This window comes from Megascapheus bottae, chromosome 5 (genome assembly GCF_031878675.1).
Source record: "Megascapheus bottae isolate mThoBot1 chromosome 5, mThoBot2.hap1, whole genome shotgun sequence".
Taxonomy (NCBI): Eukaryota; Metazoa; Chordata; class Mammalia; order Rodentia; family Geomyidae; genus Megascapheus; species Megascapheus bottae.
In genome coordinates, this window is record NC_143513.1 from 75,137,644 (window position 1) to 75,165,548 (window position 27,905).

The following is a 27,905-nucleotide window of genomic DNA, read 5'->3' on the forward strand; positions in this document are numbered from 1 at the left end:
GGGCCGGCGCCGGGCGGGCAAGGGAGCCGTGGACAGGTGGGTCCCAGGCCCATTTCCCAGCCCGCCCGCGGAGAGCCAACCGCGCGCCCCGGCTTCCGGGTGCCAATAGGAAGCCGCTCGGGGAACCCCAGATCCCCCCGCCCCCGGAGGAAAAGTGCAGACGGCGTCTCCGTTTCCACAGTAACAGGCCGCGGCATGACGTCACTTCCGCCGGCCTGTCTGTACTCCAGACCGTGGAGAGGAAAAGAGGAAAACTGAGCAACAGCCACGACGGTGGACGCGAGCGTCTCCGGTGTGCGCATGCGCCCGCTCAGCGGCCTGCTTCTATTTATGTGGGGGTTCCAACATGGCGGCTGCGGCGACCCTAGCGATGGCGGTGGAGCCCATCAGAACATAGTAGCGGGGAAGGGGACACGGCCCGCACTCACGGTGGCGTCGGCGGAGACGGCTGAGGGTGGAGGAGGGAAGAAGAGCGACGGAGAGCAGGCGGAAGGGCGGACGGGCACGCGGCGCGGCGAGGAAGCGAGCGCCGACCGGAGCGAAGGCGCAGGGCCAGAACAGTGGGGATGGCGGAGCCGCGCAGGGTAGCGTTCATTAGCCTGTCACCGGTGCGGCGGCGCGAACCCGAGTTCCCGGGGGCCGAGCGCGAGCCCGAGCCGCCCCGCGAGCCCCCCCGGCCCGAGCCGCAGCCGTTCCGCGAGCCGGCCCGGGCGGAGCCGGCCCCCCGCCCGGACGCGCAGCCCCCGCCGCGGGAGAAGCCGCTCCCCCAGCGCGAGGTCAGCCGCGCCGAGCCGCCCATGTCGCTGCAGCGGGAGCCGCCGCGGCCGGAGCCGCCGCCGCCACCGCCGCCGCTGCCCTTGCAGCCGCCCCCGCCGCGGGAGCCGGCCGCCCGAGCCGAGCGGCCACCGCGGCCGCCCGGGGAGACCGTGCGGCTGGAGCTGGAGCTCAAGGACCCCACGGACGAGAGCTGCGTGGAGTTCAGTTACCCGGAGCTGCTGCTGTGCGGAGAACAACGGGTACAGAGGATTCCTCCCTCCCGCCCCGTCCAGACCCCGGGAGCCTCGGGACCCGCCGTCTCCCCGCTCCCCCCCGTCCCCCGCCTGGTTTGCACCTCGGGATGCTCCCGGGGCCGGTGCTGGTCTCCCCGGGGGTGGGGGGCCCAGAGCGCTGCCCGCTGGGCTTCCCGGGGTGGCCCGGGCTCTCCCCCACCCCGACGCCGCACCGAGCTTGTTTTTTCCTCTGCACCTTTGGAAGCAACCTCACGGTTTTGTTTTTTTTTTTTGTTTTTTTTTTTTGCTCTTTTTCCTCCCGATCCCCAGGTCTTGGGGGGGGGGGTCCCCGGCCTGCGCCCTGTGTGTGACTCGGTTCTCCTTGCGGCGCTCCCAGCTGTCGTTCGGGTAGAGAGCCAGGCGAAAACCGTGGGGGACACGCCCCCCAGGCTGAAGCCGGGAGGCGGTGTAGCCTCGGTTTCGTCCTCAGCCTCCCTCCCTGTGGGGGAGCCCGGCACCCCGGCTGCCGATGGGGGGGCGTGTGTGCGGGCCGATTTTTTTCTCCCCTCCCTCGATGGAAAGGGATTTAAGCGTAGTAGTCAAACCTTTCTCTGGATGGAGAATTTGACTTTAGGCATGGAGAAATGGGGTCGTGAACTGATTACTTTCCTGTCGGTATTGGTAAATACTTAGATTTTTTTCCCCCCTTTTATGGTGGCGTTTGGTCACATTGTCACTGAATGAAAGGTGTCCTCTCCGGTTTTATCGGGCTCTCGACCAACCTATTTGTATTGGATCGTATATCATTAGACGACTGAGTTGGAGGATATTGTACTTGGTCATTGTAATTTTTTGGAGAACGATGAGAAAGTCTTGGTTCTGGAAAAAAAAATTAACTGATTTTTGAAAACACGTAGGTAGATACGTTGCTGAGACCGGTGAACAATGGGGGTGAAAACAGCGGCGTGTCGGTAATTGTAATTTTTATTATTGTGGGCTGGTGATCTTTAGAGGTGAGTTAGACATGGAGGTTGAATAACAGTAAAAAATAGAACATTGTTCCTCCGCTGTCTAGTGATTATGTCCTCTACTAGGGAGTGCTTCAGCACGGGTCTAATGGACTCCACAAGTCATTTGTGTTCTTGTCATCCTCAGCTATCTTTGTAGTTGAAATGAATTACTCCTTAGTCAAAAAGTATCACATGAAACAATGTTATTTACATATCGTTTGTTCTGTAACCAGTTCCTCTTTTGAGTATTAATTAGAAATACCTTGTCAAATCCTAAATGTTTCAACTATGCCAAACTGTTAAGGATGTAGTCTGTTTTGGTCACTTCCATGTTACATTTGGGCTTATTAGACTCTCTTTTTTTTTTTTCCCCTAATAAAAGTGATGTCATTTTTTCCACCAAAAGAATATGGAAAACTGGATTGGAGCAGTTTTTTCCCTTCCAAATTGTATTCGACCTGCTAAGTATTCTAAAAGCAGGTTTGTAATTTTTGGAAGTTACAGCTCCAAAAATCTTTGGGTAAAAAAAATGCATAATACACTGGGTGCAGTGGCTCATGCCTGGAATCCTAGCTACTCAGGAGGCTTAGACATGAGGATTATGGTTTGAAGCCACCCTGGGCAGGAAAGTCTGTGAGACTCTTGTCTTCATTAAACTACCAAAAAACAAAACAACAACAAAACAAACTGGACATGGAACTGTGTCTCCATTGGTAGAGCACTGTTTTAGGAAGCAAAACAAGCTCAGGGACAACACCTTGGTCCTAAGTTCAAGCCCCAAGACCTGGAGGGGGGAAAAAGAGTCATAATATCAGCTGTATTTATCGAGGTTTTACTGTATGTTGGACATAGTGCTAATCAGCGTACATAGTTCATCTAAGTTTAATTCTACAGAGCTTATTATTCCTGTTTTAGCAATGAGGTTAACACCCAGAGTGGTTACACTTAATTTCATTAGTACTCTTTGCCATTGTTGGACCAGTTCTAAGTGAAGCCTTGTACTTAATTCATTCAGTTTAAATTTAGAGGATCCTACCAAAATCAAGTCAGTCATAGTAAAAGTATAGATCTGTATTATGACTTTCTTTATGTAGTTGTATTCATACCATGATAAATTAATATGCATGCTTTGCATGTTTTCATCATAAAAAGAAAAAGGTTATTTTATTTATTTGTTTGTTTGTTTGTTTATTTGCCAGTCCTGGGCTTGAGCTCAGGGACTGAGCTCTGTCCTTGGGATTTCTCAAGGCTAGAGCTCTACCACTTGAGCCTCAGCACCACTTCCGGCTTTTTTCTATGTATGTGGTACCAAGGTATCAAACCTGGGTATTTGTGCATGGTAGGCAGGCACTCTACCACTAGGCCAAACTCCCGGCCCCGAAAAAGTTTATTTTGACGTCCTAGCTTTGTTACACGAATAATTGATAATATGGAAATCATTGCACTCATTTTGTATTTTGGAACAGGATAATTAGGAGAAATGCATTATCAGGCAATTTTACCATTGTGCACTGTAGTATGTACCTGTTTTAATTAACTGGATGGTGGTTGTCTAGCATATACTATTGTATATGTAGTCTATCATCTAGCAGAACATTATTGTGTGGCGTGTGTCTGTACTTTGATTTTCTAAGAGAAATATGATCAATTCTATTTAACTTTTGTATTTATTCCATACATACTATCAGTTTAGGGGTTTAGTGGTCCCATTTTTTATTGCCTAGTGAGCCATATATGTTCGTCATATTTCACCAAAAAATGTTTCATTATTTATACACCATATGTCTGTAGTGAAGATTTGCCAGACTTTCCTATAATTATTCTTAGTTATTGTGTTAACTGTAATTGTTAAGTTTCATAAAAGGCAGTCCTAGAAGAAAGACAATTGGAAACAAAATATGGACATTAAGAAAGACCTGAAAATTGTTGATTCCCAAGTTTGGTTTTTCCTTTCTTCTCTCTCTGAGAAGAGCTCATTTATTTTTAGAGATGTTGTTATACTTTCAAAAGCAATTTAAATTTTAATACAATTGGACTGTGTATTGTGTGGAAAGGTGAATAGAAAAGAAATCTTGTAAAGCTTTAGATTTCAAAGTTGATGGGTGTGGAGATGTAAGAAAGTGTCACGAGTGGATGCTGACAACATTGTGATGACTACTGTTTACATTAGGATCCATTTAGTTGGCCCTTTCCTGACATGCTGAATAAGAAGTAAAAACCTTAACCAACTGAAATTAATCAGACTTTTCTATGCTGTATTCATAAAGTAAAAAAAAAAAAAAAGCATGTCTTAGTTAAATCAGAAGAGCAGCCAGGTGCTGGAGGCTCACACCTGCAATTTTAACTACTCAAGAGGCTGAGCTCTGAGGACAGCAGTTTGAAGCCAGTATGGGAAGGAAAGTCCATGAAAGTCTTATTAACCACCAAAAACCTGTATGTGAAGCTATGGCTCAAGTGGTGGAGCACTAGCTTTGGGCACAAAAGGTTAGGTACAGCACCCAGCTCCTGTGTTCAGACCCCAGGACCAAGATACATGTGCATGCATATATGCACAGGTGTATCCACTCAGGCATACACACAGGTGCACTCAATCACTACCTTTCAAGTTGTTAAATCCTTAACCTTCTTAACTCTGTGCAGTCCGAGCCATGATTTAAGGTGGTTCAGATGGTGACTGAGGTATCCTGAAACATTAATTCATTCATCATGTTGGCAAAAGTGGGATATTGCATTTTCGAAATAAATTCTGATGGTGATTGATTCACAAGAAAAGGATTTGACTCTTAGCCAGAAAAATCAGTTAACCGTAACACCTATTTGAGAACATAATTGAATGTTTACTGTAAAGAGAAAAAGTGTTAGTAGTGTTAATATAACTACTGTACAAAACTCTGTGGTATTCCATTACTTGTCATAATGACTATATTGGATAAAATTATAAAAGATGTAGACATTGTGTTAATGACAGGATCAAAGGACAAAATTATTACATTATTCTTTGCATGGAGTAGCTATTTTTTAAGTTACTTTGTCAGGTTAAAAAAATCACAAAGTGGGCCTGGGAGTTTTGCCTAGTGGTTAAAGTGCTTGCCTAGCATGCATGAAGACCTGGGTTCGATTCCTCAGTACCACATATAGAAAAAAGCCGGAAGTGGTGCTGAGGCTCAAGTGGTAGAGCTCCAGCCTTGAGAAAGTCCAAGGACAGTGCTCATGCCCTGAGCTCAAGCCCAGGACTGGCAAAAAAAAAAAAAAAAAAAAAAAAAAAAAAAAAATCCAAAAAAAATCACAAAGTTCATGTAGTTTTGATTAAGGAAGGAAAGCTATTTTTAAAAGTGAGTTTGTTTTCTTAATTTTACAGACCATCAAGTATAAATTAGAGATATACATTTGTTTTTCTAGATGCTTGTTCTAGGACTTGAACTCTGGGCCTTGGCACAGGTGTTTTTTAATGCAAGGCTAGTGTTCTACCACTTGAGCTAAATGGTTAAATGGAGATAAGATTTTCCTGCCCAAAGTTGTCTTCATACTGCCATCTTCAGATCTTAGCCTCTTGATTAGCTAGGATTACAGGCATGAGCCACTGGTGCCCAACAAGAGATATACTTTTGATGCCTTTATAAAGTATACTAAAATACTTTAGAATGGCATATAAAGATGTTTCTTATTAGAAACACAAATCCTTAACTGGATGCTGGTGGCTCTGTAATCCTAGCCACTCTGGAGGCTGAGATCTAAGGATTGTGGTTTAGAGCCAGCCCACAGGCAGGAAAGTCTACAAGACTCTTCTCTCCAATTAATCACCTAAAACCAGGAGAGGACTGTGTCTCAAAGTGGTAGAACGCTACTAGCCTTTAGCAGAAGAGCTCAGGGATAATGCGTAGGCCCTAAGTTCAAGCCCTACGATGGATAATAATACTAATAGTAAATACAGATCTCTGTTTATATTTGCACATGTAAAATTAATAAGACTGGTGAAGACCTAGTATTTGTACTTCATAGTGACATGAGGGAATTCTTTGTAATCATCATCATAATAAAATGTAGTGGTTGTACCTTGTCCTAAATTGTAGCCTAGAACAAAGGCTATCCCTTAAACGTGCCTAACATTCCTTATTTCCTTACCAGTCTGTTTCTTGCTTTTTTTTTTTCCTTTTGAATACATTTGTGACTCATAACTCCAATTGAGATAACTTTAATAGTTTTTTTATTATAATTTTAAAATTGATTCTAAAATTTGAATGTTCTATTGTGACATTTTTCTATGTCTATTTATGAATATGTATAATGAATTATTTTGTATTTCTTCTGTTTTATTTTTTTGTTATGCTGGTCTTGGGACTTGAACTCAGGTTCTGAGGCTTGAACTCAGGTCCTGGGCTCTGTAGCCCTGAGTTTTTATGTGTAATTCTGATGCTCTACCATGTGAGCCACAATTCCACTTGTGGTTTTTTGTTGGTTAATTAGAGATAGGAGTAGTACAGATTTTCCTGCCTGGACTGGCTTCAAACTGTCATCCTCAGATCTCAGCTTTTAGAGTAGGTAGAATTATAGGTGTAAGACATTGATGCTTATCTTATTTTTACTTTTTTATACATTAAGAACCTCGTGTAAAATGTGACTGCTAAAATAGTGAACTCCCTGTTTGTGATTTACCTATTTGCTTTGACACATGGATGGAAAATGTAGGGTACTAGCTGGTGTATGTAGTATGCCTCGTGTGTTGTAAGCTACATATATATTTAACTTTGACTTTTTCCTACTAGAAGAAAACCATGATAATATAATTTTGTTGCAGCTATTGCACCATTCTAGCTTTGTTTAAAAACGTGTGTTCCCCTGATGGATATGTATTGGCAAGAGAGAGTTGATAGAGAAGTTGCCAATTTTGAGTCTCAGCAGAAGGTCAGGGCGGCAGCAGATACCTCAGTGGATACTAATCCATGGGCACAAGATCAACTATTGGTTCTCTAAGCTAATAATTTAGGATCTTTTCATAGATAATTATAGCATTAATATTAACTAGAGGTGTGCATGTTTTCGTTTTTACAGAATGCTTTGGCGAGGTTACCTTGTTACTCTGGCAGAGAGCGCGGCACCACTTTACTCATGGTGTCCATTTGGGTTCCTGAGCTCTTGGCCACCAAAAACAACAGAATAATACGTTTATGAAAACCACAACTATTTTCTCAGTTTTTTAATGGTTGTGATTTTTGGTTAGTATTGGGAAAAAGGACTCATTGATTAAAAACATATTCAACACTGAGTAATGGAGTAATTATGTATATTAATAATATATGCTTGAATGTATTTAATATGCTATTGAATACAGTTATATATTCAGTTATACTGAAAGAGCGACACAATTAATTGAACTAATACTCATGCTTCTATTTCTTTTCCCATTTACTTTGAATTAGAAGAAGTTTGTTCAGACAGAAGACCCATTTAATGAGGAGCAACAGGAGAGGAAAGAAGTGGAAATGTTGGCTAAGAAGTTTGAAATGAAATATGTGAGTATAATGAACTGCGCACCTATGTAGTTTTATCCTGTTGGCCTGTTTTCTTTCTGTGACTGATTGGGAAGGCCTATTCCTCCGCTTGCTTTATTTCGAATGTTCAGACTGTCAGATAAAGCGTCTGATAGGTTTGTGATGGTAATGGGCACCGTTTAGTATAGTCCTTGTAGAATAGGCAGTTTGCTGAAGATATACGTCTCCAAAAACTATCAGGTAAGGAGTATGGACCACAAATGGAGAAACAGGCTTTGGGCCCAAGGTTAAGTAACTGATCTATGTTCACACTGTGCCAAGCATAGGCAGCACATTCAGGTCTGTTCAGCTCTATTTCTGGGCTTGTCCACTGCCATAGAGAACTATCTTAATTCCATGCTGTAGTTCTCAAACCATCCTGCCTCTTAAGAGTTTGAGATAGCTGGTGGCTCACACCTGTAATCCTAGCTACTCAGGAGGCTGAGGTATGAGGATGTTTGAAGCCAGCCTGGGCATGAAAGGCTGTGAGATTCATATCTCCAATTAACCACCAAAAAACTAGAAGTGGCGCCGTGGCACAAGTGGTGGCACAAGTGGTAGAGCGATATCCTTGGGCTGAAGAGTTCAGGGAGAGTGCCCAGGCCAGAGTTCAAGCCCCACTACTGACCAAAAAAAATTTTTTTAAGAGAATAAGTATGTATATACTATGACTATATAGAAATATACTATATGAGCTGGGTGCAGTGGCTCGAACCTGTAATCCTAGTTTCTCAGGAGGCTGAGATATGAAGATTGTGGTTCAAAGCCAGTCTGGGCACCAAAGACCAAGAGACTCTTATCTCCAGTTAACCACTTGAAAAGCGTAAGTGGAGCTGTGACTTAAGAGGTAGGACAGTAGCCTTGAGCCAGAGAGCTCAGGGACAATGCACAGGCCCAGAGTCCAAGCCTCACAACTGACAAAAAAAGAAAATACTATATGTTAACGTATGTTTGTACTATATGTCAGTGTACATATATGAACACACACCCACACCCACACACCCACACACACACACACACACACACACACACACACACACACACACACACACACACATATATATCAGAAATAGCATGGGACTTTTTCCAAAGTGTATATTCTATAATGTGTGTTACCATATATTAGTTTTTCTTTTTTGTAATGGCTCATGGGGCTTGAAATCTGGGCCTGGGTTCTGTCAAGAGCTTTCTCAAGGCTAGTGCGCTATCACTTGAGCCACAGCACCACTTCCAGCTTTTTCTATGTATACGATACTGAGGAATTGAACCTGGGTCTTTCTGCATGCTAGGCAAGCACCCTACCACTAGGCCAAACTCCCAACCCATACAAACATTTTCACTAATTTTTTTATTTTGGGGGCTGGGGTGGTCGTGGGTCTTACACTTGGGGCCTGGGCGCTGTCTCTGAGCTCTTCAGCTCAAGGCTAGTGCTCTACCACTTGAGCCATAGTTCCATTTCCTATTTTACTTTTTAGACCATAGTTCTTATTGTAAACTACTAAGAAGTTTAAGAATTTTCAAACATACTCCTGGCCTTTTATCTGACTATTTAATAATATGGATGAATTGATGAATGTTTTAATACAAAAAATAGCAGAAGGTGTGACTCTAATTTGTAGTGCTTAATTACAATGTAATCTTCTAAGATTATAATGTGTCACAATGTTTAAATCCTAAAATACTGTCTGCTGTCTGCATTTTTTTTTTAAATTTTTGCCAGTACTGGGATATGAAGTTGGCTTGGATCTTGCCCTTGGCCCTTTATGTATTCATTGGGGTGTGTGTGTGTGTGTGTGTGTCTGTTCTTCAACTGGGCACTTGAGCTCAGAGCTTGGGCACTGTCTCTCAGCATTTATGCTGAAGTCCACAGCACCACTTCGGGTTTTTTCCAAGTAGTTTATTGGACTCTTCTGGTTGGCTTCTGACTGTGACTCTCAGATCTTATCTCCTGAGTAGCTAGAATTATAGTCATAAGCTACTGGTGTCTTGCTGTTTTGTTTTGTTTTTGCCAGTCATGAGGACTGAACTCAGGGCCTGAGCATGGTCCTTGGACTTTCTCAAGACTAGAATTCTTACCACTTGAGCTACAGCACCACTTCCAGCTTTTTACTATGTATATGGTACTGAGGAATTGAACCTGGGTCTTTGTGCATGCTGGGCAAGCACTTTTACCACTAGGCCAAATTCCTGGCCCTTGCTGTTGGTTTTTTGAGAGAGGTTCTCATTTTATGCCTGAGCCAGCTTGAACTGTGATCTTCTCATTTGTGCTTCAGCTCCTCTGGAGGACAGATGCCTGTCATTGATGGAGATGTACTCTTCTTGTTACATTGTATATTGTTTTGGTCTGGGATAGCCTTGGACCATGATTCTTGATGTCTGCCTCCTAAGTAACTAGGATTACAGGATTGAGCCACTGCTCACAGTTCTGGTTTTTAATATATCACAAATCAGTGTAATATTTTGACAAGCAGGATGTGGTTCAGAATTGAAAAAATATAGTGACAAAGCCGGGCATCGTGGCTCACACCTGTAATCCTGTGCTGAGATCTGAGAATCACGGAGTTCAAAGCCAGCCTAGGCACTAAAGACCTTGAGGCTCTTATCTCCAGTTAACAACTAGAAAACCAGAAGTGGCACTGTGGCTCAAGGGTGTAGCGGTAGCCTTGAGCTGAAGAATTCAGGGACAGTGCCCAGGCCCAGAAAAAGAAAATACTCTGTATAAATGGAGAAAAATTGGAAAAAGAGACTAGTGTGCAAGAAAAGTTTCTACAACCAAAGACCCCAAAAAACCATAGTGACAATTTTTTTCCCTTTTATTATGTGACTCACCCACCTAATCCTACTTCCTAACCAAGTAACATTTTGGGTGAGTTCTAGATTTTATACATATATATATATATATATGTTTCTTCCTCCATTCTCTTTTTATACAATATGCTTTTGCTTTTTCCCAGCCCCTGAGAGACTTTCATATTCACTTAACCAGCAAAATGCTGAACAGTGTGGTTCGAGTGGTAGAACACCAGCCTTGAGCTAAAAAAACTAAGCAAGATGCCTAGCATGCATAAAGACCCGGGTTCGATTCCTCGGTACCACATACATAGAAAAAAAGCCGGAAGTGATGCTGAGGCTCAAGTGGTAGAGCTCTAGCCTTGAGAAAGTCCAAGGACAGTGCTCAGGCCCTGAGCTCAAGCCCAGGACTGGCAAAAAAAAAAAAAAAAAAAAAAAAAAAACTAAGCAAGAGCTAGCAGCACAGAGTTTACTGGCATAGAAAAAAGGGGGAATATAGTTTTTAGTACTTTGTAAAAAGTTATTTTACTTTATTAATTTTTCAAGCTTATTTGAAAGACAAATTCCTAGAAGATTTAGGTCAAAGGATTTATGTCTTTTAAATTTTATCTCTGGGGCCACGAGTATGCCCTAGTGCTAGAGTGCTTGCTAGCATTCATGAAGCCCTGGATTTGATTTCTTAGTACTACATAGACAGAAAAGGGCAGAAGAGGTGCTGTGGCTGCAGTGGTAGAGTGCTAGCCTTGAGAAAGCTCAAGGACAGTGCCCAGTTATAGTTCAAGCCCCAGAACTGGCAAAAAAAAAAATTACTATCACTAAATTATTAGTTTCTGCTGCCTCTGCCACTTTATTAGAGTACTTTTTTTCTGTGGATAATTAAACCAAAGTTTTCAATTGCCCTTGGCAAAAAAGGAAAATTCCTAGCATGTGATCCTATAGGTAACATGACTCGGTATCTTGATTAAGGACCTCTAGTATTTTGATTTAGAAAAACCTATATTCCAAAAGTTGCTTGGTGTATAAAATAGAATTCTTAACAACTTGGATATATTCAGGAATAGTGATTTTGCAGGGATAAAATACTACTTTTGTTAGGATCCAGATTTTTGAGGCTGTTTTTTCAAATTTTTATTTTGCCTATTTTCATTTATATTCCAATTGGAGATTTAAAATGTCCTGCATCATGAAGTATTTTTATCTATAGGTGTTATATATTTTATAGCATTATTTGGAACCTTTTAAGAAAATCTGAAAAGTGAGAGAAAGTAATTCCTCTGGCTCTAGACCATCACAAAAGATCTCTTAGCCAGAAGCTCCAGCTACTCTAGACATTGAAGAGAGGAAATCTTGATCCTACAGGATCCTGAGACGCTTCTAGGCAATGTAGTAGGACCTCGTCTCAAAACAGCGAAAAATAAAAGAAGCTAAGTAGCTCACACCTATAATCCTAGCTACTCACTGCTCCGGCAATAGAGTACATGCCTTGCAGGAGCAAAGCTCTGAATTCCAAGCACTCTACCATAAAAGAGAAAAAAAAATTTAGATTTACAGAAAACTTGCAGCGAGAACACAGAAATCCTCACACAGTCCTTACCATTTGTTCAGATGGTGCATTCATGAAGTACATTTGTTATAACTGGGGGACCACCACTGATATATTACTATTAACTATACACCATGTTTAGGCTTGATTGTTTCCCCGTATGTCCTTTTCAGTTCTTAGTTGGTATGAAAATTTATTCAGTCTTTGTATTTCCATAAGCTTTTCTAGGCTGGGATAGGCTCAGATTATTGTTGTTGTTATTATTATTATTATTAAATTGTGGGGTTTCAACTAAAGGCCTGGGCTCTGTCCCTGAGCTCAAGGCTAGCACTCTACATTTTGAGCCACACCTTCACTTCCATTTTCTGGTGGTTAGTTGGAGAAAAGAATCTTACCAACTTTTCTGCTTGGGCTAGCTTTAAATCACTGTCCTCAGTTTTCAGCTTCCTGAGTAACTAGAATTATAGGCGGGAGCTACCAGAAATCATTTTCCTCCTACTCTGTGTATCTCTGGCATTTTCATAAGAATACAGACCTAAGATCCTCCTTGAAATTTGTGGTTTTCTCATTTAGTTTTGCATTGTGACTGTAACTTTTTTTTTTAATGTCAGTCATGGGGCTTGAACTCTGACTTGGCCTCTGTTCCTGAGCTCTTTAAACTCAAAGCTAGTGCTCTAAGCTTGGTGCAGTGTCTCATGCTTGTAATCCTAGCTACTCAGGAGGCTGAGATCTGAGGATGACTGGTTCAAAGCCAGCTTGGGCACTAAAAAGTCTGTGGTGAGACTTCTTTTTTTTTTTTAATTGCTGGAGTTACAGTTACATTTGTCAGATAGTAGGTACATTATTTCTCACACATTGATAACCCTTCTCATATTTTTGTCCCCATTTCCCTCTCCCCAGCCACTCCCATCTTGTTTCCCCCCCTTCCCTTTCTTATTTCAAATAAACAAACAAATATATATATATATATATATATAGTAATAAAGTCAGATACAGTAACAATATGAGATTAATCATAAGGGCAAAAAAAGAGAAGAGTAATAACATAGTCCATTAAGAACAACAATCACACAAGATAAAGCTCTTGTTTCCATATCTTAGAGTTCCTTTCATTTAGTCTCTTCCTATATGACCTTATGTACCTAAGTTTTGAACTATTGTAATCCTCTGCTAGCAGAGTCCTAGATGTGTACTAATTATTACAAATGAGGGAATCATTGAGCCTATGTTCCTTTGGGTCTGGCTTACTTCACTTAATATGATTTTTTCAGGTCTTTCCATTTCCTTACGAATGTGGTGACATCATTCTTTCTGATGGCAGCATAGAATTCCATTGTGTATAATTACCACATCTTGTTGATCCAATCATCTACTGAAGGGCATCTGAGTTAGTTCCATATCTTTGCTAGGGTAAATAGTGCTGCAGTGAACAACGTTGTGCTAGAGGCTTTTGTATGTCCTTGTTTCTGGACATTTGGGTAAACGTTAAGGAGTGGAATTACTGGACCATATGGGAGCTCTATGTTTAGTCTTTTGAGGAAATGCCATACTGCTTTCATAGTGATTGAAGGGGTTTACCGTGTGGTAGCCATCCCTCCTGACCACATCCCCGTCAGCATCTGTTGTTATTAGATTTCTTGATCCTGCCCATTCTAACTGGAGTGAGGTAGAATCTCAAAGTTGTTTTGATTTGCATTTCTTGTATGACCAGCGGTGTGGAGCATTTCTTCACGTGTCTATAGGCCATTCTTATTTCCTCTTCAGAGAAGTCTTTTAAGTCTTTAGCCCACCATTTAATGGGATGGTTGTTTCTTTGAAGATTGGTTTAGGAGAGATTCAGATTTTTGAGCTGTAGATATATTTTACATATGAGGCCCTTGTCTGTTGTGGCTAGTGAAGATCTTCTCCCACTCTGTGGGCTTTCTATTTAACTTGCTAGCTATGTCCTTTGCCATATAAAAGCTTTGCAGTTTGATGCAGTCCCATTTGTCCACACTTTCTTTAATTGGTTGTGTTTCTGGGTCTTTATTAAGAAAGTTTCAACCTGTGCCAAGGAGACTTAGTGTATCTCCATTCTTGTAAAGTTTTCAGGGTATCTGCTTTTACCTCAAGGTATTTGATCCATTTGGAATTAATTCTGGTGCAGGGTGACATAGAAGGATCCACCGTTAGTTTTTTGCGGTCTTGGTGAGACTCTTATCTCCAATTAATTACCAGAAAACTGGAAGTGGCACTGTGGCTCAAGGGAATGGCAATAGCTTTGAGCTGAAGAGTTCAGTGACTGCACCCAGGTGCAGAGTTCAAGTCCCATGACCTACAAAAAAAAAAAAAAAACTAGTGTGCTACCACTTAAGCCACAGTGCCACTGCCAGCTTTCTGGTAGTTAAAACTCTGGTTGGCGGGGCTGGGAGTTTGGCCTAGTGGTTAAAGTGCTTGCCTAGCATGCATGAAGACCCAGGTTCTATTCCTTGGTACCACATACATAGAAAAAAGCCGGAAGTGGTGCTGAGGTTCAAGTGGTAGAGCTCTAGCCTTGAGAAAGTCCAAGGCCAGTGCTCAGGCCCTGAGCTCAAGCCCAGGACTGGCAAAAAAAAAAAAAAAAACTCTCTGGTTGGCTTCTAACTTCGATCCTTAGATCGTGACTGGTTAGAATTACAGGCATGAGCCACCAGTACCTAGTTTGGGGGACTTGTAAGTGTGACCTTACATGATTTGTCTCTTTTCTTCATTATCATTTTTCTTTTTTTTCCATTATTTTAAAAATGATTTTCTTCTGTTTTCTTACCTTTCCTCTCCCTCCTCCTCCTCCTTGCTTCCTCTCCCCTCTTCCCTCCTTTCATTTCTTACCCTCTTCCCCCCCCTCCCCCCCCCCCCCCCCCCCCCCCCCCGTGTCGGGATTATCAGTGTCTTCTGCATGGAAGCTCTTGTCCTACTAAGAAGTCATAGCCTTAGCCATCTTTTTTTTTCTTTTGGGGAGGGGGGCGGTCATGGGATTGAACTCAGCTTGGGCACTGTTCCTTGAGCTCTCAGCTTAAGGCTAGCACTCTGCCACTTTAGCCACAGAACTACTTCCAGTTTTCTGGTGGTTAATTGGAGATAAGAGTCTAGCAGACTTTTGTGCCCTGGGCTGGTTTTGAACTTCGATCTTCAGATCTTAGTCTCCTGAGTAACTGGGATTACAGGTGTGAGTCACTGTTGCCCAGTTCTCTTTGTTTTTTTTTTTTATAATCATAACAGTTGAAGAACACTGGTCATATATTTTGTAGCTAGTCCTGGGGTTTGGATTATGGCTGGACTAAAATTCCAGGCTTTTGAAAGTTATACTACAAAGGTGAAATGGACTGTCATCTGGATGAGACAGTGAAAATCATTTGAAAGCCTGGCAGGGTGGCTCACACCTGTAATCCTAATTACTCAGGAGGCTGAGATCTGAGGATTGCAGTTCAAAGCCAGCCCAGGTACTAAAGACCTTGAGACTCTTATCTCCAGTTAACCACTAGAAAACTACAAGTGGTGCTGTGGCTCAAGGGTAGGGTGGTAGTCTTGAGCTGAAAAGCTCAGGGACAATGCCCAGGCCCAGAGTACAAGCCCCAGACCCACAAAAACAACAACAAAAAACTCATTTGAACTCCTCTGATAGGTCTTATAAAACTTATCCACCCCAAGCTCACTCAATCAGTCTAACGTATCTGTTCTTTGCAGGGTGGAAAACCCCGTAAACACCGGAAGGATCGGCTACAAGATTTAATTGATATAGGCTTTGGCTATGATGAAACAGATCCATTTATTGATAACTCAGAGGCTGTGAGTAATTAATCTTTAATATGGCAACAGTTTCTTTGGGCTAGTAGAAGTCCAGGTCAAAGTAACTTAAATAGTTCAATGAATGTGTGTCTGTGTGTCTGTGTGTGTATATCTGTATGTATGTATGTATGTATGTATGTATGTATGTATGTATGTATGTATCTATCTATCTATCTATCTATCTATCTATCTATCTATCTATCTATACACACACACAGACACACAGACCACAGACACACATACTTTTTGTTGTTGTTGTTTGGTCAGCCCTGGGGTTTGAACTCAGGGCCTGGACACTGTCCTTGGACATATTTTGCTCAAGGCTCTGTGACTTGAGCCACATTGCCGCTTCTGGCATTTTCTGTGTATGTGGTACCAAGGAATTGAACCCAGAGTTTTATGCGTGCTAGGCAAGCACTCTACCACTAGGCTATGCTCCTGGCCTCAATATGTGTGTGTGTGTGTGTGTGTGTGTATAATTTTTTTTTTTTGTCCTTGGACTTAATTGAACTCGGGGCCTTGGTACTGTCCTTAGATACTTTTTGCTCAAGGATAGCGTTCTGCTACTTGAGCCACAGTGTCATTTTCGCCTTTTTTGTTTATGTGGTACTGAGGAATCAAACTCAGAGCTTCATGCATGCTAGGTGAGTACCATTAAGCTACTCTCCTGTCCATCAATGAGTATTTTTATGAATGCTATTTTTGTTTGTTTGCCAGTCTTGAGGCTTGAACTCAAGGTCTGAGCACTGTCCTTGGGCTTTATCAAGGCTATCATTCTACCACTTGAGCCATCTTACCACTTCCCATTTTCTAGAGACTATTGGAGATAAGAGTCTCAGATTCTTTATTGCCCAGGCTGGCTTTGAACCATGATCCTCAAATCACAGCCTCCTGAGTAGCTAGGATTACGGGTGTGAGCCACTTTGCCCAGCTATGAGTGCTATTTTTAAAGCCATGTTCATTGCTTAAATCTTTTTAAGTTTTTTTTTTTTTTGAATTAGAGAATACTGCATGGAGACTTAGTTTTTAAATTTTGTGATGTTGGGTTGGTTTAGGGTAAATTAAAATAAACTAGATGAGTTTTGGCAAACTTGTTTTTCTGTAAGGGCTACCCAGTAAATATTTGAGACTGAAAGCCACATCCTTTTTTTTTTGCCAGTCCTGGGGCTTGAACTCATGGCCTGAGCGCTGTCCCTGAGCTTTCCTCAAGACTAGTGCTCTACCACTTGAGCCACAGGACCATTTCTGGCTTTTTCCTATGTATGTGGTAGGTGGTACTAAGGAATCGAACCCCGGTCTTTGTGCATGCTAGGCAAGCACTCTACCACTAGGCCAAACTCCCAGCCCCTGAAAGCCACATATCTTATAGTTAGTTACTGTAACTGGAGAACAGTCACAGACAATGTGCACATGAATCAGTGTTGACAGTGTTAGAGTGAAACCTCATGTATTCGCCCTGATATTTAAATTCATGTTATATGTGCTACTTATATTTGTAATCTTCTGGTATTTTTCTAATCATTTAAAACATGTATAGTTCATTCCGCCCAGGGTAGATAAAATAAGTTGGTATGCTGCATTCACCTGGTAGGTAGTAGTTTACTACCACTGTACTAGACTGTTTACTAGACCACTGTATTCGACTATGATATGTGATGGCTGTGCTCTTTTTCGAGCCTACACAAATCTCATGAGATTCTGTAATAATTGCTCATTTGCAGACATGGTAGTTAGCATGGATTTCGTTACCATCCCTAATTCAAATTAAAAGAAAAAGCTTTTTAAAGGAGAAAGGTTCTAGTCAAATGCTGCATAATAGTATATTAAACTAATGGTTTTTAATCACAAATGAGAAATATAATGCCCCTTGAAATAGAGAGCTCTCCCTATTACCATAAGCGTTGTCATTCAGCAGATAATGGCAGGAAATACTAAGAGGCTGTATTGTCATTTAGAGCTCAGTAGAGAAATCCTAGATTCTAATTCTACATTGACGTGTAATTTATGAAATGACTGTGCCAAACTTGCTTATTATGAGGGTTAAATAACTTTATGAATATAATTAAGTTGAAAAACATAAAAAACAAGTATAAAGTAGTATTAACATTATATGTGGGTTTTTTTTTTTTTTTTTCTTTTTGCCAGTCTTGGGCTTGCGCTCAGGGCCTGAGCACTGTCCTTGGACTTTCTCAAGGCTAGAGCTCTACCACTTGAGCCTCAGCACCACTTCTGGCTTTTTTCTATGTATGTGGTACCGAGGAATCGAACCCAAGTATTTGTGCATGCTAGGCAAGCACTCTACCACTAGGCCAAACTCCCGGTCCTATATCTGGTTTTTTTTGGTGGGTCATGGCGCTTGAACTCGCTTGGGTGCTACCCCTGAGCTCTTCAGCACAAGGCTACCACTCTACTCTTGAGCTACTCCCCGCTTCCTGTTTTTCTAGGGGTTAATTAGTGATAAGTCTCAGGTCCTTTTGTCCTTTTGTGCCTGGGCTGGCTTTGATCCTTGGTCCTCAATCTCAAGAGTAGCTAGGATTACAGGCGTGAGCCACCACGCCTGCTGGCTTAGGTGTTTTTTTTTTTTGGTCAGTAATAGGACTTGAATTCTTGAATTCTAGGCCTGGGTGTTGTCCCTGAGCTCTTTAGTTCAAGGCTACTATCCTACCCCTTGAGCCACAGCGACACTTCTGGTTTGCTGGTGGTTAATTGGAGATAAGAGTCTCATGGTCTTTATGCCTGCTCTGGCTTTGAACTGTGATCCTCAGATCTCAGCCTCCTGAATAGCTATGCTTGCAGGCATGAGCCACCATGTCTGGCTTATATGTAGTTTTAAAACATGTTTTGTATATATTGTATATATGCTTATTTGGTTATTTGAAATAGAATAGGGATGGGTGGAAAACAAGATGAGGGGCAGGAATGGGGGAAGGGAAATGGGGACCAAGACATGAGAAAGGGTATCATTGTGAAGTAATGCACCTTCTATCTGGTGAATATAATGTAACCCTTCTATTAATTACAATAAAAATATATGAAAACAAAAAAACACAAAACATTCTGTATATATGTGTTTGTGTATTTGCTAGCCACACCACTTCTACGTTAATTGGAGATAAACGTCTCATGGATTTCCCTGCCTGGGCTGGCTTTGAACTATTGTCCTCAGGGCTCAGCTTCCTGAATAGCTAGGATTACAGCGCTGAACCACTGGAGTCCAGCTTACATTTTTTTAGAAATTTCACATATAGGCAAATGTAGATTGTTTTTTTTATTAAAGCATTTATTAACATTGATTTTTACATCATACTTCAAATGTCATGTTTAACAAGTATGTAAGAAGGGAATCTCTGTATACAGTCACTGGCACTTAGGTTGTAGAACATAATTAAAATTAACCATTAATCTATACAATAAGATTATTAAAAGGCCAAGTAGTATGTACAGATATATCACATTTCAGATTCATTTCCTAAGACACACTTAAATTATTTTCAATATGCTGCCTTTTGTGACTGGTCCTTTTTTCTTTGATGTGTACCTACCTAGGAGTGAAATTTATTGTTGAATTTGTGTTTCATATTTAATGTTTTTATGATGAGTGAACTTCTTTCACATATTTATAGCGTTATAAACAGTAAATTGTATCTGGATCTTCTTTTGAATCTAGTACGATGAATTAGTTCCCGCTTCTCTAACGACAAAATATGGAGGCTTTTATATTAATACTGGTACTCTTCAGTTTCGCCAAGCTTCAGATACTGAAGAAGAAGATACTACAGAAAACCAAAAGCACAAACCACCCAAGGTGAGTTTGTTCAACATAATAACAATGAGGACAACAGTGAATTAGTAGGGTGTACTTTTTGTTGTTTTGTTTGGTGGGTTTTTGCAGTGTTGGGGATGGAGTCCAGGACTTCATGCAGGAGAAGCAAGAGCTCTACCACTATAATGTTGCCTCCAGCCCAGCATGTACTTTTTGAATGTCATTTGTGCCATACTTGTGAATGAAAGGAAGACTAAAACACTAACCATTAATTAATGAATCTTAATTTTATGCTTAATCATATAGACATGGAAAAATGACTATGTCATACTCAAAATATATTTTATTATTTTTCTCTACAGATAAGGTTTGATTGTCTATTATTTCTGGGATATGTTTAAGTTTCTAGATAAGTAAGACTTGGTGTCATACATGTATTGAAAATCATCCTCTGCCACCCCACCAAAAAAAGGATTGTCTCCTGGCTTTTAAAAAACAAAAAAGAATTGGTATAAAGATGAGTTTTAGGGCTGAGAGTTTGGCCTAGTGGTTAGAATGTTTGCTTAGCACTTGGTGCCACATACATAGAAAAAGCCGGAAGTAGTGCTATGGCTCAAGAGCTGTAACCTTGAGAAAACCCAAGGACAATGCTTAGGCCTTGAGTTCAAGCTCTAGGACTGGCAGGGGAAAAAAAAAAAAAAGACGAGTTTTCACTTTCCTACTATATAATCTGGAACACAGTGTTTAGAATTGATACACTGTTTTTTGGCCATTAATAATGGCTGTATTTTCTGACATGAGGTCCAAAGACTTAATTGTACCAGAATTATCACAATCCTTGTTAAATCTGTAAAATTTTATAGTTAACCAGTTCAGTAGTGAGCAATCAATTTGTCTGTAGATCTCATTTTTGTTTTTTGATGAATGCTTTTGAGCATATTATTGTAAGAGTTCTCAGTACTTGTTTTGATTCAGAGAAGAAGTCTGTCACATTTGTGAATCATTTGGGTTTGTTTTATTTTTGCTCTGCTTTGTTTTAAGTTGCCCAAATAAAGATAATAGCAATCAGAAAAGAAAATGCAATTCTAAGGTCCTAGTCAGAGAGTGAATCAAAACCTTAGGTGAGAGTGCTCCTGCCTCCTTTCTCAGTGTCTCCTAGACATTTACACCTGAAGAATCACTTCTCTGGATTTCAGCTTGCTGGTGTTAAAGAGAAAATCTTGATACTTAGATGAAAGTGGTGTTCTTTTGTCAATATTCAGGTTCCCAAAATAAAAGAGGATGATATTGAGTCAAAGAAGCGGAAGCGGAAAGAGGAAGGGGAAAAGGAGAAGAAGCCAAGGAAAAAAGTACCCAAACAACTGGGGTATGTTAAATTCACCCTAATAAGGGTATTAGGGTCACACTATGACTGTTTCCCCTTGCAGAAATATAATTTATCATTAATTCAGTTTGCGTGGGCCTAATGTAATGTAATATTGACTAATATAAATTTTAACTTATATTTTAGTAATGGTATGGTATATAATAATAAGTGAATGCTTTGTCATTTTAGATACTGGTAATGTTTTAGATTCAATTTATAGATTGAGTCATTGAAATTTTTGCTGATTACAATTTTTTTTGTAACAAGAACCATTTTAAGCTAAGCACTAGTGCTTGGAATCCTAGCTACTCAAGAGGCTGAGATCTGAAGATTACAGTTCAAAGCCAGCCTGGGCAGGAAAGTTTGTGAGATTTTTTTTTTGCCAATTCTGAGGCTTGAACTCAGAGCCTGGTTATTGTCCTTGAGCTTTCTCAAGGCTGGCACTCTTACTACTTGAACTACAATACCACTTCCAGCTTTTTATGTGGTACTGAGGAATTGAACTGGGGGCTTCATGCCTGCTAAACAAGCACTCTACCACTAGGCCACATTCCCAGCCCCATGTGAGATTCTATTTCCAATAAACTCTGGCTCCATAAAAGCTGAAAATGGTACTGTGGCTCAAGTGATAGAGCGCTAAAAGAAGCTCAAATGCAGCACCGAGGCCCTAGGACTGGCAAAAAATAGAAACAAAAAAAACAGAACTGTTTTAAAAAGATGTATGGGCTGAGAGTTTGGCCTAATGATGGAGTGCTTGCCTAGCATACACAAAGACCCGGGTTTGATTCCTTGATACCACATACATTGAAAAAGCTGAAAGTGGTATTGTGGATCAAATGGTAGAGTGCTAACTTTGAGAACGCCCAAGGACCGTGCTCAGACCCTGAGTTCAAGCCCCAAACCTATAATGGAAAAAAAGAAAAAAAAAAACTGTTATAAACGTCAGAGAATTTTAATCTTTTAGCCCTGAAACTAATTTTAGATGCCCAGAAATTGAGAATTAGTAGTATGTTTGTGAAAAATATTTATAGATGCTTTAATAAATTATGAGTATGCTTAATGAAAGAACATTGCCTAGCATGTGACTCCCGAGTTTGTTTTTTTCCCAGCACAGAGGGAAAGAAATTTTTAATTGGTTTTATTTAGTGCCTCAGGAAAAATATTGATGCTAAAAATCAAATTTATCAAAGGCCTTAAGTCAGAAGAATAAGACATTTGTGAGATGCTGTTAGGAATTGCCAATTGCTCTAGTTGGCCTTTTTCATAGAACCAATGAAAAAACTCTTCAGAGACTAGCTTTTCTCCTTCAGGAGATACCCAAAAGGTTGATATAGATACTATAGTTCCTTTTCTAAGCAAGATTATTGTTGTAATTATGACCAGAAGTCATTAAGAAATTATTGAGAAAGCCATTCAGCAAACATTTAGGGTTTCCTGAGCACATTATTTTAAGTTTGGAATGTAGGATGATACTGCAACATGTGTTGTGTTCAAAGTACTAAGTCCTGTAGGTTTGTAGTGTCTGTAGAAACATTTAAGCTATAGGACTTAGAAAAGAGTTGAGAATGATAGTAAATATATAACCTTCCCCTTATTTTAAGTGGAGAGAAGGTTATTGAGAATTACAGCTTTTCTGAATGGTCTTCAGAAGATAGTATCAGAGTAGCAGCATCTAGGGAGAGGACCTGAGGGTATGAAAGACAAGGTCACAAATTGAGACATTGGATTTAGTATTTCTTGAGCATCTATAGCGTAAACTACTTGTGCTCCCAGTTAGAAGGTGGATCTTTTTTTTTTTTTTTTTTTTTTCCAATCATGGGGCTTGAAATCAGTGCCTTGGGCTTTCTCAAGGTTAGGACTCTACTACTTGAGCCATAGCACCACTTTCAGCTTCTGCTATCTAAGTAAGTGGTACTGAGGAATCAAACCCAGGTCTTTGTGCATGCTAGGCAAGCACTCCACCATTACGCCAAACTCCCTGCCATAACTCTTACTTTCAACAAGAAATGTATTTCTTTACAGAAAAAAAAATTTTTTTTTGGTGTATGTGGGTTTAAATTAATGCCTTGTGTACTAGGCAGGCAATAAAATAAAGATAACTGTATTTAACTTAATATATTTTAGTAAGTGAGCAATATTCAATTTTATTCCTTCCTATTGAGGTTATTCCTTTCTTCTTCTTTACTGTCATAGACAGTTATGTATCTGCTTTAATAGGTGACAATCCAAATGATGATAAAATACTATCATAAAATAAGAGTACAACTCAAGCCAGGCATGAGACTTTTATCTCCAAGTAACTACCAAAAAAAAAAAGCCAGAAGTGGAGCTGTGTCTTATGTAATAGAATACTAGGCTTGAACTCAGAGGCTCAGAAGCTCAGAGCAGGCATGGAGATCCTGTGATCACTAGCTAGGACCAACACACACACACACACACACACACACACACACACGCACGCACGCATGCACGCACATGCGCGAGTGCACACACACACACACGGTACAGCTTTTGGAAGAAAACTGATCTGTCATCTCTTTTTTCTTTTGCCAGTCTTGTGGCTTGAGCTCAGGGCCTGAGCGTTGTCCTTGGGCTTTCTCAAGGCTAGCACTCTACCACTTGAGCCACAGCACCACTTCTGGCTTTTTCTATGTATGTGGAGTGCTGAGGAATTGAACCCTGGTCTTCATGCATGCTAGGCAAGCACTCTTACCACTAGGCCCAAACTCCCATCCCCTGCTCTGTCGTCTCTTAAGTGGCTATTTTAATTCCATATCTACTTTGTTCCATGGAGCATTGATCTTTAAAGTCTTTTTGTTTTTTTGTTTTTTTTTGTTTTTGTCCGTCATGGGACTTGAACGCCTTACCCCTTTAAACTACTACCTTCCTTAGCATCTTTTTTTTTTTGCCAGTCCTGGGCTTGAGCTCAGGGCCTGAGCTCTGTTCTTGGACTTTCTCAAGGCTAGAGCTCTACCACTTGAGCCTCAGCACCACTTCTGGTTTTTTTGTATATATGTGGTTCCAAGGAATCGAACCCAGGTCTTTGTGCATGGTAGGCAAGCACTTTAACCACTAGGTAAAACTCCCGGCCCCTGATCTTTAAAGTCTTATATATCCTAACTGATGATTTTTTCTTTACAGAGTTGTGGCTCTAAATTCACACAAGTCTGAAAAAAAGAAGAAGCGTTATAAAGATTCTCTTTCTTTAGCTGCCATGATAAGAAAGTTTCAGAAAGAGAAGGATGAACTGAAGGAGTCTACTGCGAAGGTTCCAGTGACCTTATCCACCTCCTCTCTGACCAAGTCCCCCTGTGCTGCCACAGCCTTGGCAAGTGATGTCCCGGATTTAAACCTGAGCAGCAACGATCCAGACCTCCCCATTTTCGTTAGCACAAGTGAACACGAATTGTTTCAGGAAGCTGAAAATGCCCTAGAGATACTAGATGATTTCGACTTTGACAGATTCCTAGATGCCGCTTCTGATGAAAGTCCTCTGTCTGAGTCAGGGGGAGAAAATGGAACCACCATCCAGCCAACCTTTGCCTCTCAGGTTATGCCTAAGGTGGTACCTACACTCCCAGAGGGTCTGCCTGTACTTCTTGAAAAACGCATTGAGGACCTCCGTGTAGTAAGTGTAATGAATGACTTTTTTGGTTTTTATTTGCTGCATAAATATGATAAAAATGCTTCACTTTTTTTTTTTTATATAAAAGGGTGAATTTTGGGGGGAAATAGATGGTGAACTGACCAGCCAGGGACACAGTGCAGACTCGGGAGCTGGCACTGTGACCCTGAGCAGCTCTCACACTGGATTTTTAAGGGCAAAACCCATGTGTTCTAACCTGGCCACATACAGGTGGCCAATGGGATTGTCACATACACAGAGGGACCATAGTCAGCTCTGACCACATGCAGGTAACCAATAGGGTTACAGCCCAGTGTTTGAATTTACCTATCCCCTTAATTGGAGTTGGTGTGCAAATTGGGCAGGTCTCCACACAAAGCAGGCCCCCCCTCCACCCAAACAGATACCCTTCCTCGTGGGGGGTGGGGATAAGGTTGCCCCTTCCTAGAAGGGCAAAGGTGGCTGGGCTGCTTTACCATTGTTGGCATTCCACAATGGGGCAGAGCAACTCTTAGGCATTCGGGATGGCACCGGTCCCTGCTCCCCTTAACACTCCCCCCTTTTCTTTTAGCCTACTCAAATCCTTGACTCATTTATCTCAGTACGGGGTTATACTGAGTGTGTAGGATCATCAGTTTTATAACTCTGATCCTTTTTTTTTTCTTTTTTTTTACTAAGGACAGCATTTCATTAATTGCATATGGGCCGATCAACAGTAACAGTGGTGGGCCAATCATGGCTGAGGATAGGGAAGTTGCCCAGGGGGACCAGTTGTACAACCTCTCATACCATCCTTGGGACCCCTGTCTCTCCCTTTCTCGCTCATCTAGTCTCCTCTTTACAGCTGCCAGGCTATCTTTTATTACTCTAATGTGGTTCTCCCAAAAGCAACATTCTTCTTTCAGGGCGACATTCAGACCTCTAGGAACAGTATATCTAGTCCTCTTCTGTTCTGGAGAACAACTTCAGCTAGGGATCCCAGTGAGTTCTCTGGGAGTCTGAAAGTCTAGGATCCTCACATGCTGTCTTCACCTAGGAGTGAAGAACCCAGTAGCTCTTTCCTGCTACCTTCACAGTGGTTGGAGTGCTGGGAATCACAGTGTAAGTTCACTTGTGTGCCAGGGTACTGGAAAGCAGATGATGAACATGTCCCCAGATCAGCTAGTAAGGCTGGTAAGGACTGGATTGAATCATGGTTAACAATGCCAGCTGAGATAACGCATGGGTTGGGGGGCCAACAATTGTTATCAGACTCGGGCAGACACCATTCTTTGGTTTGGAGAGGCATATAGCGTGCCTTCCCTATTCTGCACCCAAGAAAGCCCTCACAACTGGGAAGCATGCTTAACAATCCTTCAGGTGAGCACAAAGAATAGTTCCACATCACTGTACTAATCCTGACCCAGCTTGCATGATGGCTAACTCAATTACATACCAATTTTACTTATAATCTCCATTTTTAAGATAGGCTCAAACCATCTACTACATACAGGAACTCTAGGATTTGTCTTTCTCCCTTTTGGTAGAATAATCATTTAAGACAATTCTTTTCAGAATCCTTTCTTATCCATAAGAAACTATTTTTTTCTTTTCTCAACTCCTCTCCCAAAACCTTTACTAACCTTTCTCTATTTTTCATATGACTATAGCACCTCTCACATTTAGGCTGTTCGATTGGATGGAAAATTCCCTTCACCCATCCAGAGTCACCATATTGGCTGCAAAAACCTAGGGGCCTTTGAACTTGGCACAGATAGAATGTCCCACCGCCAACGGTTTAGTTCCAGTCCTCTCAGGAAGCAGCTGTGGGATCAGGCAGGACAGGATGTGTAGCAGCAACCTTGTCTCTCAGCAGCTCCAGTGGAATGTCACACCTGCTGGGTCACCTGCAAATTTCTGCACAGACTAATTAGAGAAGATTACCCTAAAGGCCTGACTTTGGTGAAGTCTCCCAATGATTTCCTGGTTGCTTTTCCTAAGCACACTCATTTTGCAGGCTGGCAGCCCATTGGTTTTTAGGACAGTATAGGGTTGAGATTCCAAAGTAATACCAGGGTGACAGCATTTAGTAACCAGAGTTCCTTTAAACGAGGCTAGGATTCTCTAGACAGGTATAGAAGACTTGAACCTGTAGCCATTCCCCACAAGTGCAGTCTCCACTCTTGTACATCTGCTACTCTTTCCCATACCTCTAATTTATCCTGTCTCATTTTCCAAAAATGACTCTGGTTCCTTCATCTGAAGGGGATTGATGGGCGAAGATCCATCTTCTGTAACTTCTTCAAGCTGACTCAGGGGCGTTGTCTCTGTCCTTAGCTAGGGACCCTAAAAAGCTTAGCCTATGTTACCAAGAGATTGCCAGGATTACATGTCAGGAGCAATATTTTACTCCAAATGGGGGATCATATAAAAATTTTAGCAACTACACAAACCACAAACCTTTTCTTTGGCTACAACAGTGTAGCTTACTTAGCACCCATTTTTCAGATTGTCTGGAGAGCTTAATCTCTGTGACTCTAACTATGCTTCAGTTGCCACTGTAGGCCTAGACAGATCAATAGGGACACAGCCTCAGGTCCACAAACTTCTTTCCTGAATTTGTGGCTGGTGTCAATTCAAAATTCGCTCAATTAGGGCTTTGAGCAAATACAAGAGGTCAGGATTGTAAACTACCCACTATTAAAGATGATTGAGAAGATCCTGCCCAGTTATGAAAGGCATGGGCATTAGTAAGGCATGCTTACAAACTATTCTATGACCTCCTGGCTCTGATTAATTTTGAATAGCCAAGCACAAGTGACTCTAGGATCTGACACCATGTCTGCCTTCCAAGCAGTGGCTTACTGCATCTGGATGCTTGGAGTGTCTCTTCACAGGGATAAATGTCCCATTGGCATTCCACTTGATTGGTTTCTGGACTTGAACTCAGGGCCCGGGCACTATCCCTCAGCTCTCCAGCCCAAGGTTAGCACTCAGCCACTTTGAGCTCCAAAGCAACTCTGCCTCACTAGCACTCTGCTGCTAGATGAGACACCACAATCTCACAGGGACTTTGCTTTGCCCAGGCTGGCTCAGAGCTGCAGTTTTCAGATCAATGAGTCCTACAAAAGGCTACTTTACTCCAATTAAAGCAACAAGGTGGTCAACATAGAAATAGTCTCTAAGCATGATCTTACCTGGAACTTGGTAAGGGCAAAATCCTTGAATAAGGATCTGCTGTCCTTCTCCATAGGTCAGCTGGAAATTGCTATAAAGAAACTTACAAGAGCAAACTAAAATAGCAATTAAGCAATCATTTTGGTAGTCCTAATTTTCCTTTTTTCTCTTTCTTGAGACAAACATTTAGGACAACTTCATTTCCAAATTTTGTTCAGAAACTCATTTCTTATTTAAAACTTTTACTGATATTTGCTTAAACACTTAATACTTTAGCCTTTATTTGCATTTGAAGAACCCTTAAGGGCTCAAGGCACTCCCTTTGCCTCTA

The 27,905-nt window shown here is 41.4% G+C and overlaps 1 protein-coding gene across 2 annotated transcripts in view; it reads left to right on the forward strand.

The window, feature by feature from the left end:
• The first annotated feature begins 270 nt into the window (after nt 1-270).
• Nucleotides 271-27,905, forward strand: part of Ubn2 (ubinuclein 2) — a 67,816-nt gene continuing 40,181 nt past the window's right edge. The window contains exons 1-6 of one of the 2 annotated variants that reach the window (XM_090333390.1): nt 271-1,016; nt 7,417-7,509; nt 15,563-15,664; nt 19,332-19,469; nt 20,690-20,793; nt 23,935-24,427. In XM_090333390.1, coding sequence (XP_090189516.1) covers nt 567-1,016; nt 7,417-7,509; nt 15,563-15,664; nt 19,332-19,469; nt 20,690-20,793; nt 23,935-24,427 — 1,380 coding nt within the window. In that variant the 5' untranslated portion in view covers nt 271-566. The remainder of the gene's footprint in view (nt 1,017-7,416; nt 7,510-15,562; nt 15,665-19,331; nt 19,470-20,689; nt 20,794-23,934; nt 24,428-27,905) is intronic. The other variant, XM_090333391.1, reaches the window with a different exon arrangement.